Consider the following 15,615-nt stretch of genomic DNA (forward strand, 5'->3'; position numbering starts at 1 on the left):
ATAGTGACAATATTGCTTGCCATTTTTGTTGCAAACCAATAAGGTTAGCGTGGGGTTGTGAGGGGCTGTAAGCTAGCGGGATGATGGGAAGTTAGGGCTTGCTTTGTGCCCACGACTCTGGATTAAATTTCTAATGAACTTTTGCTGCTCTGCAGAAACCACATCCTAGAAAATGACACAGGGTTAGCTAAAAACTGTGTCATAGAAATGAAAAAAACCACTAGGGGTGCTTTTACAATAGATCTATAAACAATAGATAGATTTACAGTAGATCAGTAGATTGATCAGAATTGGTCTTTTAAGCAGCAACCTTTTTTTTATTGGCACTAACCTTTTGTTGTTGTTTCTTTCTCCTCAGCCCAGTGATTTGAGGAAACACAGGAGGAAGGTACACAAAGCAACACATGTTTTTTTTAAACTTTGTATAAATTTGCTTTAATGAAAGCTGTAATGAAGCCGCACTGATCAACCTCTCTGAGGTTTGGGTTAATGCAGCATCTTTGCCCTCCGTCAGATCGCAGCGGTGGAGGAGGATGGCCGAGAGGACAAGGCCACCATCAAATGTGAGACGTCGCCCCCCCCAACGCCACGCACCGTCCGAATGACACACACACTGCCGGCCTCCTCGCACAACGACGCACGGGGGTGAGTTCCTGACGGCGGAGGGATCGAAGCACCTCAGAACTAATTTAGAGGCCAATTTTGTAGGCTGCTTCTCTGCTCTCGTCCTGTTCTTCCTTTGCAGGAATAATGTGTCCAACTGAATATGAGACGCTGAAAACATCTTCATGAAAAGTCTGTTATCCTTGAACTTTGCCTTTTTCTGTCCTCAGAATCGTAGCCTCCCTGGAGGCTGATGCTAGTGCGCTAAGTAGTGTTGCCAGCAGCCAAGACTCCCTTCACAAGCAGCCGAAGAAGAAGGGTATCAAATCCTCTATCGGACGGCTGTTTGGCAAGAAGGAGAAAGGCCGACTGGCACATCTGGCGCACAGACAGGTCATGGTGGATCCCCAAGGTGAGCTCTGCTCTGGGAGTTAGATTTGACCTTCCAAACTTGTGGCTTTTAAACATTTTGATACTCCAAACTCTGATCTTTGAAATTACCTGGATGCATTTAGCATATATAGCTCTTAAGCTACGTTTATTCCAAACGTGATTTGCTGGCAAAAGACTGGCAAGAGACTTCCAGTGATGTTAAGTCAATGTACAGACGTGATCAGAGTTTTTTTGCCGTGTTTTGAGTGTCAGGTGGGGTGGGCTAAAATTTGGTGAAGAGTTTGCATCTTGTCAACCAATCAGCTTTGGCCAGTGACGTGTTGATGATGTAGTCGCCGGCGGAGTCCAAAACCAACATGGAGGAGAATCTGGTCATTCCCCTCCTGAACTTGTATTTGTATGGAGACAATATTAAAAAACTTCTTCTAATTTTTTTCCCCTCGTCGGACTAATGCGGGACAGCAAGTCATCACACTTGACAATAGAGAGACGAAAGGACCGCTGTCACGTTAAAGTCCCAGTCTGATCGGCTTTTGATCCGTTTTAAAAGCATTCCCAGTGGTCCTTTAATTCTGATTATGCAATTTATAGCCAAAATCAAAAACCTGTGTTGTTTTCTAGGACCTAGTTTCTGCAGAGCGGCAGGAATTTGTCAGAAATTCACCTGAGTTGTGGTCGGGGCTGTTTGAATTGCCTGGAGCTCTCTGTTTAAGGGCTTTCCTGCTAGCTTACAGCCCCGCACATCCCCCAACCTAACGGTAGTGGTGCAACAAAAATGGTGAGCACTATTGGGGCTATTCAGCCGTACAGTTTGGAGCCAGATTCCAGCTGAGACGAGGAAAACCAAGACTCAGAATGGAGCAGAGCAGGGAGCTTGTAGCCCAGCATACTGTCTACGTCACAAATACAATCTTTTTCCGACTGCAGTTTTTTTATCTGCTCCAGATTCACAACGATTGAATAAAGAAAGACTCAAAAATGCAGTTTTAAGCTTAACTTTCTTTGAATATGTCCTCCATCATCAGAGAAAATGCTACAAGAACGTGTTAAAAACAGCATTTTAGTCAGAGTGGGTATTTAGTTCGCATTACATAGTAGGGTTTTGGCTTCAATGATGTCAGTTTGGCAGCTACCAATCCTTAATGTTAGCCAATGATTTATCAGTCTTTACCAATTTAAAAGCCTGGTGGAGCAGAATTAAATCTAGAAAAGTCAGTAAAAGTATTTGACAGGTTTTTTTATGTCTCTCCTTCCGTTAGCCACTCTGATGGACTCGGACGTGTCGGGCCAGGACATGGGGGTGGGCAAGTTGGGGACTCAGGCTGAGAAGGACCGCAGATTGAAAAAGAAGTAAGCTCTCACTCCACCCCCATCTCAGCTCCACTCAACAGAACACATCCCCCTTAAAAAAAAAAAAAAAACCCAGAAAGAAGCGGGCATCCCCACTTCTGCTCCAGTGAAACACACAGCCTCCACCTCTTGTACTATACATCTATATATAAAACCCCAAAGCCACGCTGAGAACTGGATCAATAGGCAGCAGAAGCTGGATCGGTGTCCAGGACTGGACATCAGCCTGGCTGCGTTCAGACACAGAGTCAGACTATTGATCCAAACCCAAAAGCCAATTAATCCCACCAAGGTGCTTTGTCAATGCAGCAGCTATAGGCGGCTTTTCTAACACACCGCACCCGGGGGGGGGGCCTCCCACAGAAAAGACCCCCCCCGTCACAAATCCAATCCCTGGAGGAGTGGTTGGAAACATTTCTGTCTGCGTCTGTGTGCATTTGCCAAACGATGAATGTCATTTGCTCGAAGTTGCCGTGACCAATAACTTTGCCTCCCATGTAGTTGGTGGATAGCTAGTGTTCTTCGTACGTTGACCAATGTTCTCTCCACCGCACCGACTCCCCCATAGCAGTGTCCGGGACACGGGCCCCACCTTTGCATCTTGGCGCCTCCTCCACTCTGCATGCCATTGAGCTGCCTGCACTGTTTCCATTTCAGCATCTTGGTCGATCCAATCCGCTGTGACCTCATTCTCGAATGTGTTGAAGGGGGTTGTTTTTTTGTTTTTCTTCAAAAAGCATTGGAAGTGGGATCTTTGGGGAGTGTTTGGGTCCATTTCTCATTCCTTCTGCTGCACGAGATGTGGTCAGGACTGCCATCCTTCACCGGCCCACAGACGCCCCCGTAACTGAATGCCCTCCATCGTGAGGTGTCCGTGTGCGTGCAAGCACGTCTTTTTGTTGAAAGCTGTATTAAAATGCTGATGAGTTCATTAACATTTGTGTACTTTTGTCTCCCCGCCGCTCTCTCTCTCTCTCTCCCTCTCTCCCTTCTTGCTCTCTGACTCTTTCCTCTCTGACCCTTCCTCTTCCTCTCATCACCCTCTAACAAAGCGGGTAAGTTGTGAGGCTAATCGCTGCTGGATATGAACATTGTTTCAGCCACATTTTGCCCCTCTGTCCGCCATCTCTCCTGTCCGTCCTCCATCCTCCCGAAAGACCAGTACCAAAGCTGACGTCTCTTTCTATCTATCTATTTATCTATCTATCTATCTCTCTCTCGGTCATGGCTTCCCACAAAAGTTGTCTTTTTCGTTTGATTTTTATTTTTTTTCCATTTACCACACCGAGGCCTTTCTTCCCCACTTTCTACAGTTCGATGGCAGCTGCATCCACGGCTGGACAGAGAATGTGCCAAAGCTGGGGCCAGTTTTTTCAGTGTCTTCCTCTCCTTATATGTGTGTATTTGTGTGAAATAACCAGCTGTAATATCTGGTTATGGGAACGTCAAAGGTTTTTTTTTTCGTTTCTTTTCGGTTCGTATGATTTATCATAACCGTTTCCTTCCCTCTACCCAGCTATGTTCAGTGGATGTTTTCTCACATTGCATTAGACCTGACCTGAACATAAACATGAGCTCTCCTCTCCTCTGGATGAGACCGTGAATGTACCTGGATGAACACATTTCTTCAATCACCTGTCGGCCTCTCATGTGTGATTGAGGTTTTTAGCGCCGAGGTGCCACATCTGTCGTGTTTATCACAAAGCCCATTCCTTCGCTTTGTCAAGTCCTTTGACAAAACCCTCTCAAGGAACGGCTGATTTCACTTCAAACTTGGAAATGTGTTCACACGTCAGAACAGGAAGTCGGGCCTTTTGTTTCCTTTTCGACGCGTCTTGATGTTGTGATGAATGTCTTGGCTTCTTATCAGTCCTGCATCTCCGTGTGGGAGGATTCCACGCAAATAGCTGTGTGTGTGGAAAAGCAGGAGGATGCGTTTGCTGCTTCCTGTCGATAAGGTGCAATTTACATCGCGCTGACAAGGTCAGCAAGCAGAGAGCCTCCTCTCAGGACACACCTCACCACCTGCTTAAAAAAACCCTGCAGCACAGTTCAGAGGAAGAAGACAAACAGCTTTGTTCTCAGATTAGCTGGGTGGTTTCTAATTCTGGTGCTTTTCTGAAGCAGCACGCTGCCCTCCAGAGGCCAGATGCATAAAGTCTTTGCAGGGAAGTAACTGCAATCATTTCTGATAAACTAGTTTGTGTGTGGAGAAAAGAAAATAGTCTTTTTGATCTGTTGTGGCAGAAACGCACTTTTTTTTTTCTTTATTCAGATATTTAACAAAAACATTAACAAAGTTGGTCCATGTACTGTTGGTCTGAGGTATAAAGTACTTAATTCAAAATCATAAAGTACAGATTAAAGTTATAAAAATATTTCTATTGGATGTTTTTTGGAACCATCAATTGAAGTGACCTGAACTACATTAGTTAATAGGACAATCAATTAAACCGAATGTACGGTAAATTCTTTAATAAATCAGTAAAAAATAAGCTTTTATTGTTTGACAGTCGGGAAAGGAAAATTATGAACAAAGAAAAATAATTGGCACTATTGTGACTGTTAAATGATTCTTTTCTCTTTAAACTGTCCTAGTTACACATTTCAGTTACAGAAATAAAATAAAGAACTACTAAGACCTGTTTGTCTTTGTACGTTTAGTTTTTTGCATCTGACCTCAGGAGTGTGTTCATTCAGGACTTGTGGCTCCACATTGAAGTAAAAAATGGAACGAAATTTCAGAACAATAGTATAAACATCATAATAAAGCCTTAGTCGCAACTGTCTTCATGGCTGGACATGTGCTGTCTGCGATGGGCAAACCTGTACAAGATATGCACGAAAATACATTCTTCTGTGAGCCTGTAGAGTGAAAATGTTTCTGTACATTTTCTACGGGTATGTTTCAGGCAACAGGTCCGAGCGGACACTTTAACAACATGCAAGGATAAAGTACCTACTGATTTTTCACTTTTTTAACCACCCTGAGAAACCTGCGCACTGCTCAAAGAGTCCGTTAGCGCTGTTCACATGATAGGTATGCGTCCAGTAAAGCAGCCTAAAAGTTAGAATTTAGGAAACTATACAATCAGAGCGTAGTTTGTAGAGCGTAGAGCCTCCTCCTCCTTCCTATGACGTGCATGCAGCATTTGCGGTCAGTAAGGGGCAGTAGTCGCAGCTTACTAACGACTAGATTGTGGCTGACGGACACTCATACGTCATAAGTCCTTACTTTATTTTCACACTTCATACTACACTCACCACACACTAAACAGTGGCACTTTCCATTTTTATGACACCCCTCAAGGCGGTCGTACTCGCAGCACTTGTGCAGGTCGACCCCCGTACAGGTCATGTGACTAAGGCTTATCAGGAAGTAAATGTCTTTGTCAAAGCCACTAAGTCTTAGTGGATCTAAAGCTGGACACTGGCTCCACTTGAATACCCCAAAGATAGCTCCACACGCACAGGATAACCCACATTAGCGCAGCCATGGTAACTGAGACGTCTGTTGAAACGAGAGAGATCAGAGGATGACAGATGTTTGGGTGATGTGCCGTCCTCTGTCCGTCTCCTCAGACACGAGCTGCTGGAGGAGGCCAGGAGGAAAGGGTTACCTTTTGCTCAGTGGGACGGCCCCACAGTGGTCGCCTGGCTAGAGGTGAGTTCATTCAAACTCTGGGATGGTTTGCTAGAGTCTGATTTGGGTTTAAATATCAATAAACAAGAAAACATGGTGGATTGTTTGGAGGATAATCAAGCTCCACTGCCCCCTGTTGTTCACTACAGTACAGAACAGCCATCCACCTGCATTAACAGTGATCCCCAGGCAGGGCTCAAATGGGATTATCAAGACTGATTGAAAAGTAAAGTTTGTCTTTACTTAATTTATCAGACCTCATTTGTCTCCTCTTCCTCTGCGATGAAGCTGTGGTTGGGGATGCCAGCCTGGTACGTGGCAGCATGCCGGGCCAACGTGAAGAGCGGCGCCATCATGTCGGCCCTCTCTGACACTGAGATCCAGAGGGAGATCGGGATCAGCAACCCTCTTCACCGGCTCAAGCTCCGCCTTGCCATACAAGAAATGGTCTCCCTGACCAGCCCCTCCGCCCCGCCCACAACCAGAACCGTGAGTTGCATGGAGAACTGCTTAAGACCAGAACTGCACCACTACCATTGATTGTATAAGATTACTGGACTGAGTGAGTGTGACATCACCAATAGAAAATGACTCGTACTTTTGACTACAACAAAATGCCGTCAATACAGTGGCCATTGTTTCAAGATACAGACACCGCAATGTTGGAGTCTACTTTTAGACAGACTACAGACAGACTACAGACTAAGGTGACCTAAGGTGACCTACTTTTACTGTGGCATCTAATAGGTAAGTTTTTGACTTGAATAACTTGCAATAAAGAAAAAAATATCATGAAAAAAAAAATGAGGATTAGCAAGAACATGTTAAAAAACAAAGGTAACATCAAGAATTTTTATTCTGACAAATGACTGAGTGAAAGTTCTTTATTTCTTTATAGAAGTCTATGGGATTTTGGCTTCTTGGAGCCAACAGGTACTGCCCATTTGAAACATCAGTAAAGTTCTCATATACAGTCAATGTACAAACAGCAGCTGGTTTTTAGCCCTTTTACACGTCCTTAACACCAGTCTTTACATTCTTTCGACTAGTTTAAATCTTCAAGCATTTACGCGATTTACGTCATTCCAGCGGATTTTAAACCTGAGAAAAACAGGCATGTGCCGTTAGGTAGTAATTTGCAATAGCGTCCCTTTCCCACAGTGAAGCACTGAGACTTTATCTCTTTTGGGGTTAGGTCACTGTAGGCCGTAACCACGCCGTACAGCTTGCCCAACAACTCTTTTCTGACAGTCTCCCCAAACTTTAATTCCCTTGCCCCCGCACCAGTCCTCCCCATTTGCTTTATTTTGCCAAAAACTGCATCTGATTAGTCCAAGCCCCCAGACGACAGCTGAGTGACAGAACTGAGGGCCAAGCAGCGTCTCTGCCTGATGCGTTCAGTAAACTCCGGAACTTAGAACGGGACCCAAACAGCCACCCAGCACAACTCAGTCCACTACAGTACAGTGCTTATGCAATCAACATAAAAGATGAAAAATGTGAAGTAAACATGAGCTACAGAAACATTAAATTCTGCCATTTCTGCTGAGTCATGAAGATCAGAGCGGTCTTCCTGTGGCTGAATAGCTTGAATAATATGCTCTCGTTTTTTTTTGTAGCTCTGCTAATGTAAGCCTGGGGTTATGAGGAGTGCCTGTTAATAGGTTAATAGGAAAGGGGGGCGGGCTTACTGGATGTCAACAGTCCCACGTACAACTCTAATAAACTCCTGCTGCTCTGAAGAAAACACGATTGTGATTTAACTAAAAACAGCATCATCATGATAAAAACCACTACTTATGTCAAAGTAAAGGGGGCGGAGTCACTTTAAACGCTGTTTCCGACAAACGACAAAGTTTCATTGTCGATGTAACCAGAACTGCTTAGAATTTTTATCATTTGTTGTATTTTGTCGAAGGACCTGAAAAAACGTCAGAACTAAAATGGATGAATAAACTTTTACTTTGGTTAAACAGAAACGTGAGACAGAAAAACGGATTCATTCATTAAAAACTGGAAATGAATGAGTAAATGATCAGGTTAATTTCAAAATAAAATAATTGTTGAATGCTAAAGTCTGAGGTTAGCCTGATCTTGTTGACGTTAGCAAAGCTCATAAAATGGAATAAACATCTCCGACTTATTTTCAACCAAAATACAACTTTTGTTCTTGTCAGGAGAAAATGATTCAGTCATCTCCAGCTGACCCCTATAAAGCAGGACAAATCTTTTCAGCCGCACAAAAATACAATGACCACACTGTGTGTGTGTGTGTGTGTCTGTGTACAAATTCACCCCGTCTTCTCTAAACAATGCAGTGTTTCAGCGTGTCACATGACTAATCATGAACTCCCAAGAGATGCAGTGGGAAGAGTCTACCAGCAGGTGGCAGCAGGTGTTTGTGTGTCCTCCAGGTGAGGGGCTGCTATTTATAGTGAGGGAGGGAGGAGGGTGAGGAAAGTCCTTCCAGGAGAGTCCTTCCAGGCTGAAGGACTTAGAAGAGCAGCGCTAACGTGATCGATGAGACCAGCTTCTCGTCCTGGGCAGGACGCTTCACCATACACCCGTGATCCACTTTCAGAATTTGAACCAACGCTCTTTTAAGGAAAAAAAAACACTTCCATTGTACACTTCTTTAAGATAAGATAAGATAAGATATTCCTTTATTCCTCCCACGATGGGGAAATTTCCTTGTTGCAGCAGCAGTACAGGTACAGAGAGCGATATATAAAGAAAAAAGAAAAAACTATGGAGTCAATATACACTCATATATACACAATAAACACACATACATTTCCAAAAAATTGCACAGGATGACCATATAATCGGTTATTGCACAGGGTAAAAGAAATATGACAGAGCCGATGATGTTAACGTGGTTCACTGGGAGCAGCTAAGGTTGTACAGTCTAACGGCAGCAGGTAGAAACGACCTGCGGTGTCGCTCCTTCAGACACTTAGGATGTCTCAGTCTGACGCTGAAGGAGCTGCACAGTGAGGACACAGACTCATACATGGGGTAGGTGTCGTTCTCCATCATGGATGATAGCTTTAACCTCAAAATCACCGTGGGAGCTAGCATAACCTGCTTTCTGGAATCCACCCCTGGACGTCTTCAGCTCAAAGGAACAAAGCAACACAATTCTGCTGTAGACAGATTAGCACAGTGGGAGTGTTTCTGTCCTTGAAGCGGGAGAGTGCAGGTTCAAGTCCCAGTCAGGGACGTTGAGGTGTTCAGTCGCCTCACAATTCAAGCTGCGGCTAGGAGGAGTCAGGACGGCAGGGAAGGGGGCTTCATCTTTGCCCCCACCCCAAGGAAGGAGGACCAGGAGAAGAGGATCCCAGAAGATGATGTGCATTTAGATAGATTCAGAATGCAGCTGGGATGTGTGGAGGGTCTGAGCACAGTAGATGCAGTACAGGTAGAAAACACCTGGATACAGGGAGTTGATAGACAGTGATCTGATGGTGTTGTCAAGTTCCTTGTAGGCTAGGTAAACTACAACTTTTATTTAGATTATTTAAGCAACAACATTTTCATCTTTTATATTTTTGTTGAAAACAAGCACCCAACTTTTATAGAGTTTTAGAGTTAAAAGATTTAGAAAGTTAAAAGATTTAGAAAGTATAGTACCATAAACTTGTACTGTATGTAGCGTGAAAGTACTTCTGATCTAGTTCCTACTAGGCCCAAAATAAATAGTACAGTCTAGTTGGTTTAGCCTACTATCAGGTTCTAGTATTCTAGGTAGCTGTCTCACTACCGGTTAAGTGTTTCTCTAGGATCAACCTTCATCATTTATCTTATTGCACATGAAGTCATTGATCTCCTTGATCGTCAACCAGACTAAAGATGAAGCCGTCCCCTTTCCCAGCATCCCTGACTCTTCCTCACCACAAGCATGAATTGTGATGCAACTAGCTGGGAATTGAACCTGCGCTCTCCTGCTTCAAGGACAGAGACACTACCCACTGTGCTAATCCGTCTACACCAGAATTGTGTTGCTTTGCTCCTTTGAGCTGAACACACTCCACATGTTTCAAAAATCAACAATCAGGTTTAAAGACACAGACTATGACATCTACTTCCTAAGAACCCTTATCCTAACTGGGAATTGAACCAGCACTTTCTCACTGGAAGCACAGAGACACTGCCACCACACTACTCTATCTGCATCAGAGCAGGGAGGTTCTGGTCCATGGAGGATCTGGTCCATGGAGGATCTTTACGCAGAGTCGGCTTTTATAGAGACGATTTGTTAACGAGTCGGGAATTGAACCAGTCACTCCCACTGCACTATTTAAAGCACCACACAGGTCCATCCTGTGTCTCACTAAGGTGCAGCATGTTCAAGTTATGTCACTTCCTGTTTCATGAAGCTACATTTCCTTTTAATTCTCTGTTGGTTCCTTTGCCTGACGACACAACTCAGTCCACTATAGTACAGTGCTTACGCAATCAACATAAAAGGCTTCATCATCAACGAAGAAGCTGATTAAAATGTGTAGCTTCATTGAAACTCATGTCTAAAAATTCCTAAAGAAAACTTTCATCTTTGACAGAAATTTAACAAATGTCATTTAACCTTTGTGCTATCCTAGGCACTTTAACATTGCGAGTGGGGTCATCTAGACCCACTAGACAGTGCACTGAACCTTTTTTCTTCAATGATTTGTGATCTTCACTGGTGTCCATGGATTACATGAAATCTTTCCACGTTTATCCACCTTTGTCATGGTAGGGAGAACATGTCAATGTAAGGGTGGGGTCATCTAAGATGGCACAAGGGTTACAAATGTCAAATTTAGTGTTCACTTGGCAGTGAATTCCTTCATTTTAGCTAATTATCCTTTTGTTTTCTACACAAAGCAGCTTCTGTCAGTGTCAAACATTATAGCTTTGGCAGTTTTGGTGCTAAAATGCAAATGTTTATAATTATAGACATAACCAGATTAAATCATTTTGCTAAAGAACTGCATTTTGGAGAACTGTGTGTCTTATGTTATTAAAAATTGTTGTGCATGCTAACTGTGAGTTGGGATGTTTTGTGTTGTGTGTTTGTCCTCTGTGCACCCCCTTTGACCCCTGGCGGGTGTCATTCTTCTGACCGTGATGCTTTAACGCTATTGGCTTACAGTGGTGCTGCTCTTCTTCTTTAACACTGCTTGCCCCTCCCACCGGACCCATACTACCAACCCTGCTGCTGCTCCGTCTCTCGGGCTCCGCCCCTTGTAGCCGTCAGGCAATGTATGGGTGACCCATGAGGAGATGGAGACTCTGGCAGCCCCCTCTAGAACGGTCAGTCCCACTGTTGCCTCCACTGCTCCTATTGGTTCGTCAAAAATGAGACTTTCGAATGTTTGCATGTGATTATTTGCCCCCACCAAGGATTTCAACCTTTTGTCAATACTAACAACAAATCCTACAGCTTTGTGCTCCTCATCATTTACAGTTTAGACTGATAAGGAAAAATCGTAAAAGCATACCGAATTTAGAGCAGGGGGGCTGCAACCTGCTTCTCCTGTTGAGGCTTTGCTAATGGGCGTTAACACGGCGAGCTCGAAAAAGTGGCATTTCCCATTTGCTCGCACATTTTCTACCAGAATATTGTGAAAATCTCATACAAGAATTCCTGGGTCAAGCTGAACAAAATGACATAACATAGGATGTCAACATTTTAGGAATGTGGGCTTGGTTAACAAAAAACCTCTTGCCGAGGAAATTATAAAAATTTCCTTTTGCTGATTCTTCTAAAAAGTACATAGACCAATTTGTCACCCCCAGGCAACCAAATTATAAAATGGTTGCTATGGAGATTAGACCAACAGAAAAAACGCCATTTTGAAACGGTGGCTTATTCTTGAATTTGCCATGTGCAGCTCAGACTGTTAAATTATTATGAATGTTTAAAAGCTACATTTTATAAACGAAGGGCTTAATGGCCATAAAATCATAAATGATGTATAATTTTTTTAAACCATGAAGTGGAACGTTGCAGCTCTCAGCTCTTTATCTGCACGTTTTCCGTGGTTTTAACATGGTTCCTTCGTGATACATCTGTGAAGAAGATTTCAGGAAAAGACCACAACTTTTCTCCCGTTTTCCACGTATATTCACGTATGAACAGTTTTCATTCGAGCAATAAGCGCAAAAGCTGTGTGACACGGCCTTTAGCACTAAAGGTTGCAGACCCCTGACTTAAAGGCTCAAACTGTCACACTCGGTGGTTAGAGTAATATAAAAAGGAATAATCCAGGTATGAACACCTTTCATTTTATTTAATGATAAATAAATATGATTGCCAATGTATTCTGAAGTCGAGTTGATTCATCAAGACCTGCTGAACCCAAAAAAGCTGCCTGACAGTGAAGGTAAAGATTCTCAAAGAGAAGCACTGTTTATATGATTATTACAAAGATGCCACACATACAACACACGCAAAATAATGCTTAAAGGAGGCAAAAATGTTTTACCACCTTGTAAAATATAGACTTATCATTGAAATATACATTTTTTTCTCTGCATTGTAATGTTTGACTGTTTTTGTGTTGGAATCAGAAATCTGACTCTGAAGAAGGAAGCTGGGCACAGGTGAGTCTGGCAGCTGTTGAAGGTCAACGTGGTTCTTCTGCTCTCTGATGAGACGCTCATATCTTCTCTCAGACTCTCGCCTACGGAGACATGAACCACGAGTGGATTGGCAACGAGTGGCTGCCCAGTCTCGGACTACCTCAGTACCGCAGCTACTTCATGGAGTGCTTGGTGGACGCTCGCATGTTGGACCACCTGACCAAGAAGGACCTGAGGGTGCACCTGAAGATGGTGGACAGCTTCCACAGGTACCGGCGTCACCTCGATTATTCCACTTTCAGCACTCCATAGCAGGCTGTTTAAACCAACCTTTTGCAAAATGCCAGAACAAGTTTACAGTACGGGATCATGTGTCTGAAGAAGCTCAACTACGACCGGAAAGAGCTGGAGAGACGCAGAGAACATAGTCAGCATGAGATTAGAGGTGAGAACATTTCAAATTTAACAATGATCCAAAATAAGGATAATTAAAGGGTCCACCCCCCCCAGATGTGCTTGTGTGGAGCAACGAGCGGGTCATCCGCTGGGTGCAGAGCATAGGCCTGAGGGACTACGCCAACATCCTACTGGAGAGCGGCGTGCACGGAGCTCTGGTCGCCTTGGATGACAACTTTGACTACAGCAGCCTGGCACTGCTCCTCCAGATCCCCAACCAAAACACTCAGGTGCTGCATCCTCAGGAGCACGCGTGCACACAACCATGCATGTGGGAAGCTTTAACAAATATTGGGATCCGAAGCTTCAGGAGTCTAAATCTGAACATGACAACCGTCGCTTTGGGATGCAAACGTGTGAATTTTCACACGTTTTCATCGCCAATGTTACGATGGAGTAGGAGAGCCACCATAAAAAAAAGAAAAATGAAATACATCTAAGCAAATAAAGACCTAAAATTATTGGGGGGAAAAATGTCGTAATTTCACAACACTGAACTCGTAAAACTATGGGGAAAAAGGTGAAAATTGTACGAGAATATACTAAAAGAATCAGTATTGTACAATAATAAACGTACAACTTCATCAGTTACAGAGTTGAGAATTTACGAGATATAAAAGTTTTCCATTAATGACGCAAAAGTCTATTTTTACAAAATATAAACAAAAAAAGAACAAATGTCGTGTTTCAGTATGAAAGACATCAGTGGTTACTCCCGCTTTGGTTTCACCAATAGGAAAATCCTTTAGCCAGGCTTACACAACCAACTAGCTGATGTTTAGGAAAAAGCGTCTATCATGAAAGTAAGACTCATTCTTCTCCTGAAATTTCGCCTTTTTTTCGTGAAAATGTAATTATTTTTCATATTAAAATCTGACTTTTTTCTCTTTCTTATAATTTACGGACTTCATTCTCATCTATGTATTTATTTATTTAATGGTGGCCCTGATGCTCTGTCCTACCTATAATCTGTTGGAAGTGATCACAAAAATCGTGTCAGCCATTATGTCACATAAAACAGCTTTTTTTTTTCCCCGTCCCGTCAGGCACGTCAAATCCTCGAGCGAGAGTACAATAACCTGCTGGCGTTGGGCACCGACAGGAGGCTGGATGAGGTAACAAAGCTCTCTGTTGGTTTTTTTTTTTTTTTCAACAAAAAAAAAAAAATTCCAACAAAAACAGAGACAAACACATTCATGCTCATTTCATGGATACAAATAGACAGTTTACTTCAATGCTGCTACTAAATTCCACAGTTTTGTCTGAATTTGAATGAATAACTGAAGGAGGTTGTAACAACTGAAGCATGAATTGGTCAGAATATGAACAAAGGGCTGAACTGAGGAGTAACCTCCTGTTTGTGAATCCAGCACTTTCCCAATCCCAGATTAAGATTGAGGCTTGTCCAAACATGTTTTTTGCACTGTTGAATAAAGACTTTTGTCTTTCTGGGATTGTCAGTGCGATGACAAAGACTTCCGGGGCCCGTCATGGCGAAGGCAGTTCCCACCCCGGGACATCCACGGCATCAGCATGATGCCTGGGTCGGCAGAAACGCTCCCCGCAGGTTTCCGCCTCACGACGACGTCTGGCCACTCCCGAAGACTGCCCCCTGAGGGTGAGAGCCTGTATCACACGCAGCTTTTATTTCGCTTTCAAGTGCAGAGAAAAGCCGGCGCTGACGTTTACGTCTGTGTCGGAGCTGTCCGGCTGAGAGCGGGAAGCTCTGCTGTCTGTGAGAGCTCTGACTGTGTCTCTTGTTCCCTCCGGCGGCTGCTCTGCAGTCCTCTATGAGGTGCTGGACGACAGTCCTGATGACATGTATTTGGACTGGTTTCAAGGTCAGCTATACTTCTCTGAAGGTTCCTGGGCTTGGTGGCCCAGTGTGCACTGAACATAGTCTCCCTCCTCATCACATGATCTGTTGCCAACTCTCCTGCTATGTACCCCCCTTCTGTGGTTTTTCAAACCCTTCAGCATCTAGACCTGAACCTCCATAAAGGTTGTTTTGGAGAGCTGCAAAAAAAAGGTTTTCTTATCAACCAAAGTGATAACGAAGCGTGATCCGATCCTTTAACGGAGTATCAGGTTAGGGCTGCACCTAACAATACTTTGTTTTGTTTTAACTGATCAATGAAGTCTTTTTTAAGAGTCATTTAACAAAATAAACAATGTATCCTGTAAAATGAAATTGCATCCACAGCTCCCAGGAAATAATGCCCTATAAAAGAAAAAAGTCAACTCCAAAAACTACTGCCAGGATTGAATGCCAAAACAAAAATCAACTACATCTGTTACTGCCAGGTATAAATACTCTTTGGAAATGAACACTGACAGAGAACTGTATCCACTGTTGCCAGGTTTAAATTCATGTAAATGCCCTCTGGAAATAAGAAAAATCAACTGCATCCACTGCTGCCACGAAAAAGACAAACGTCAAGTGCAAAAACTACTGCCAGGAATGAAATTTACCACAAAAAAAACACTGAACTGCATTCACTGCTACCAGTTTGCTACTTTTTTATGTTGCTCTTGATACTTTTTCCTTCCATTGCTAATCTTGTTCCTCCATGGTGCAAAACATCTGTAAATCAGTGTAC

At 43.4% G+C, this 15,615-nt stretch overlaps 1 protein-coding gene across 20 annotated transcripts in view; it reads left to right on the forward strand.

Moving 5' to 3' along the window:
- ppfia2 (PTPRF interacting protein alpha 2) overlaps positions 1 to 15,615 on the forward strand; it is a 153,989-nt gene that overhangs the window by 133,400 nt on the left and 4,974 nt on the right. For 7 of the 20 annotated variants that reach the window (XM_078941848.1, XM_078941849.1, XM_023952399.2 and 4 more), the window contains 14 exons: positions 359 to 388; positions 515 to 645; positions 834 to 1,015; positions 2,256 to 2,346; positions 5,929 to 6,010; positions 6,278 to 6,478; positions 11,225 to 11,287; positions 12,548 to 12,580; positions 12,653 to 12,828; positions 12,907 to 13,004; positions 13,070 to 13,245; positions 14,062 to 14,130; positions 14,477 to 14,633; positions 14,800 to 14,856. In XM_078941848.1, the coding sequence (XP_078797974.1) occupies positions 359 to 388; positions 515 to 645; positions 834 to 1,015; positions 2,256 to 2,346; positions 5,929 to 6,010; positions 6,278 to 6,478; positions 11,225 to 11,287; positions 12,548 to 12,580; positions 12,653 to 12,828; positions 12,907 to 13,004; positions 13,070 to 13,245; positions 14,062 to 14,130; positions 14,477 to 14,633; positions 14,800 to 14,856 (1,546 nt within the window). Of the gene's footprint in view, positions 1 to 358; positions 389 to 514; positions 646 to 833; positions 1,016 to 2,255; positions 2,347 to 5,928; positions 6,011 to 6,277; positions 6,479 to 11,126; positions 11,288 to 12,547; positions 12,581 to 12,652; positions 12,829 to 12,906; positions 13,005 to 13,069; positions 13,246 to 14,061; positions 14,131 to 14,476; positions 14,634 to 14,799; positions 14,857 to 15,615 lie in introns of those variants that run through there. The other 13 variants (XM_078941850.1, XM_078941852.1, XM_023952402.2 and 10 more) reach the window with 4 other exon arrangements.

Source organism: Oryzias latipes, chromosome 23, assembly GCF_053564925.1.
Source record: "Oryzias latipes strain Hd-rR chromosome 23, Olatipes_Hd-rR_3.1".
NCBI classification, from domain to species: domain Eukaryota; kingdom Metazoa; phylum Chordata; class Actinopteri; order Beloniformes; family Adrianichthyidae; genus Oryzias; species Oryzias latipes.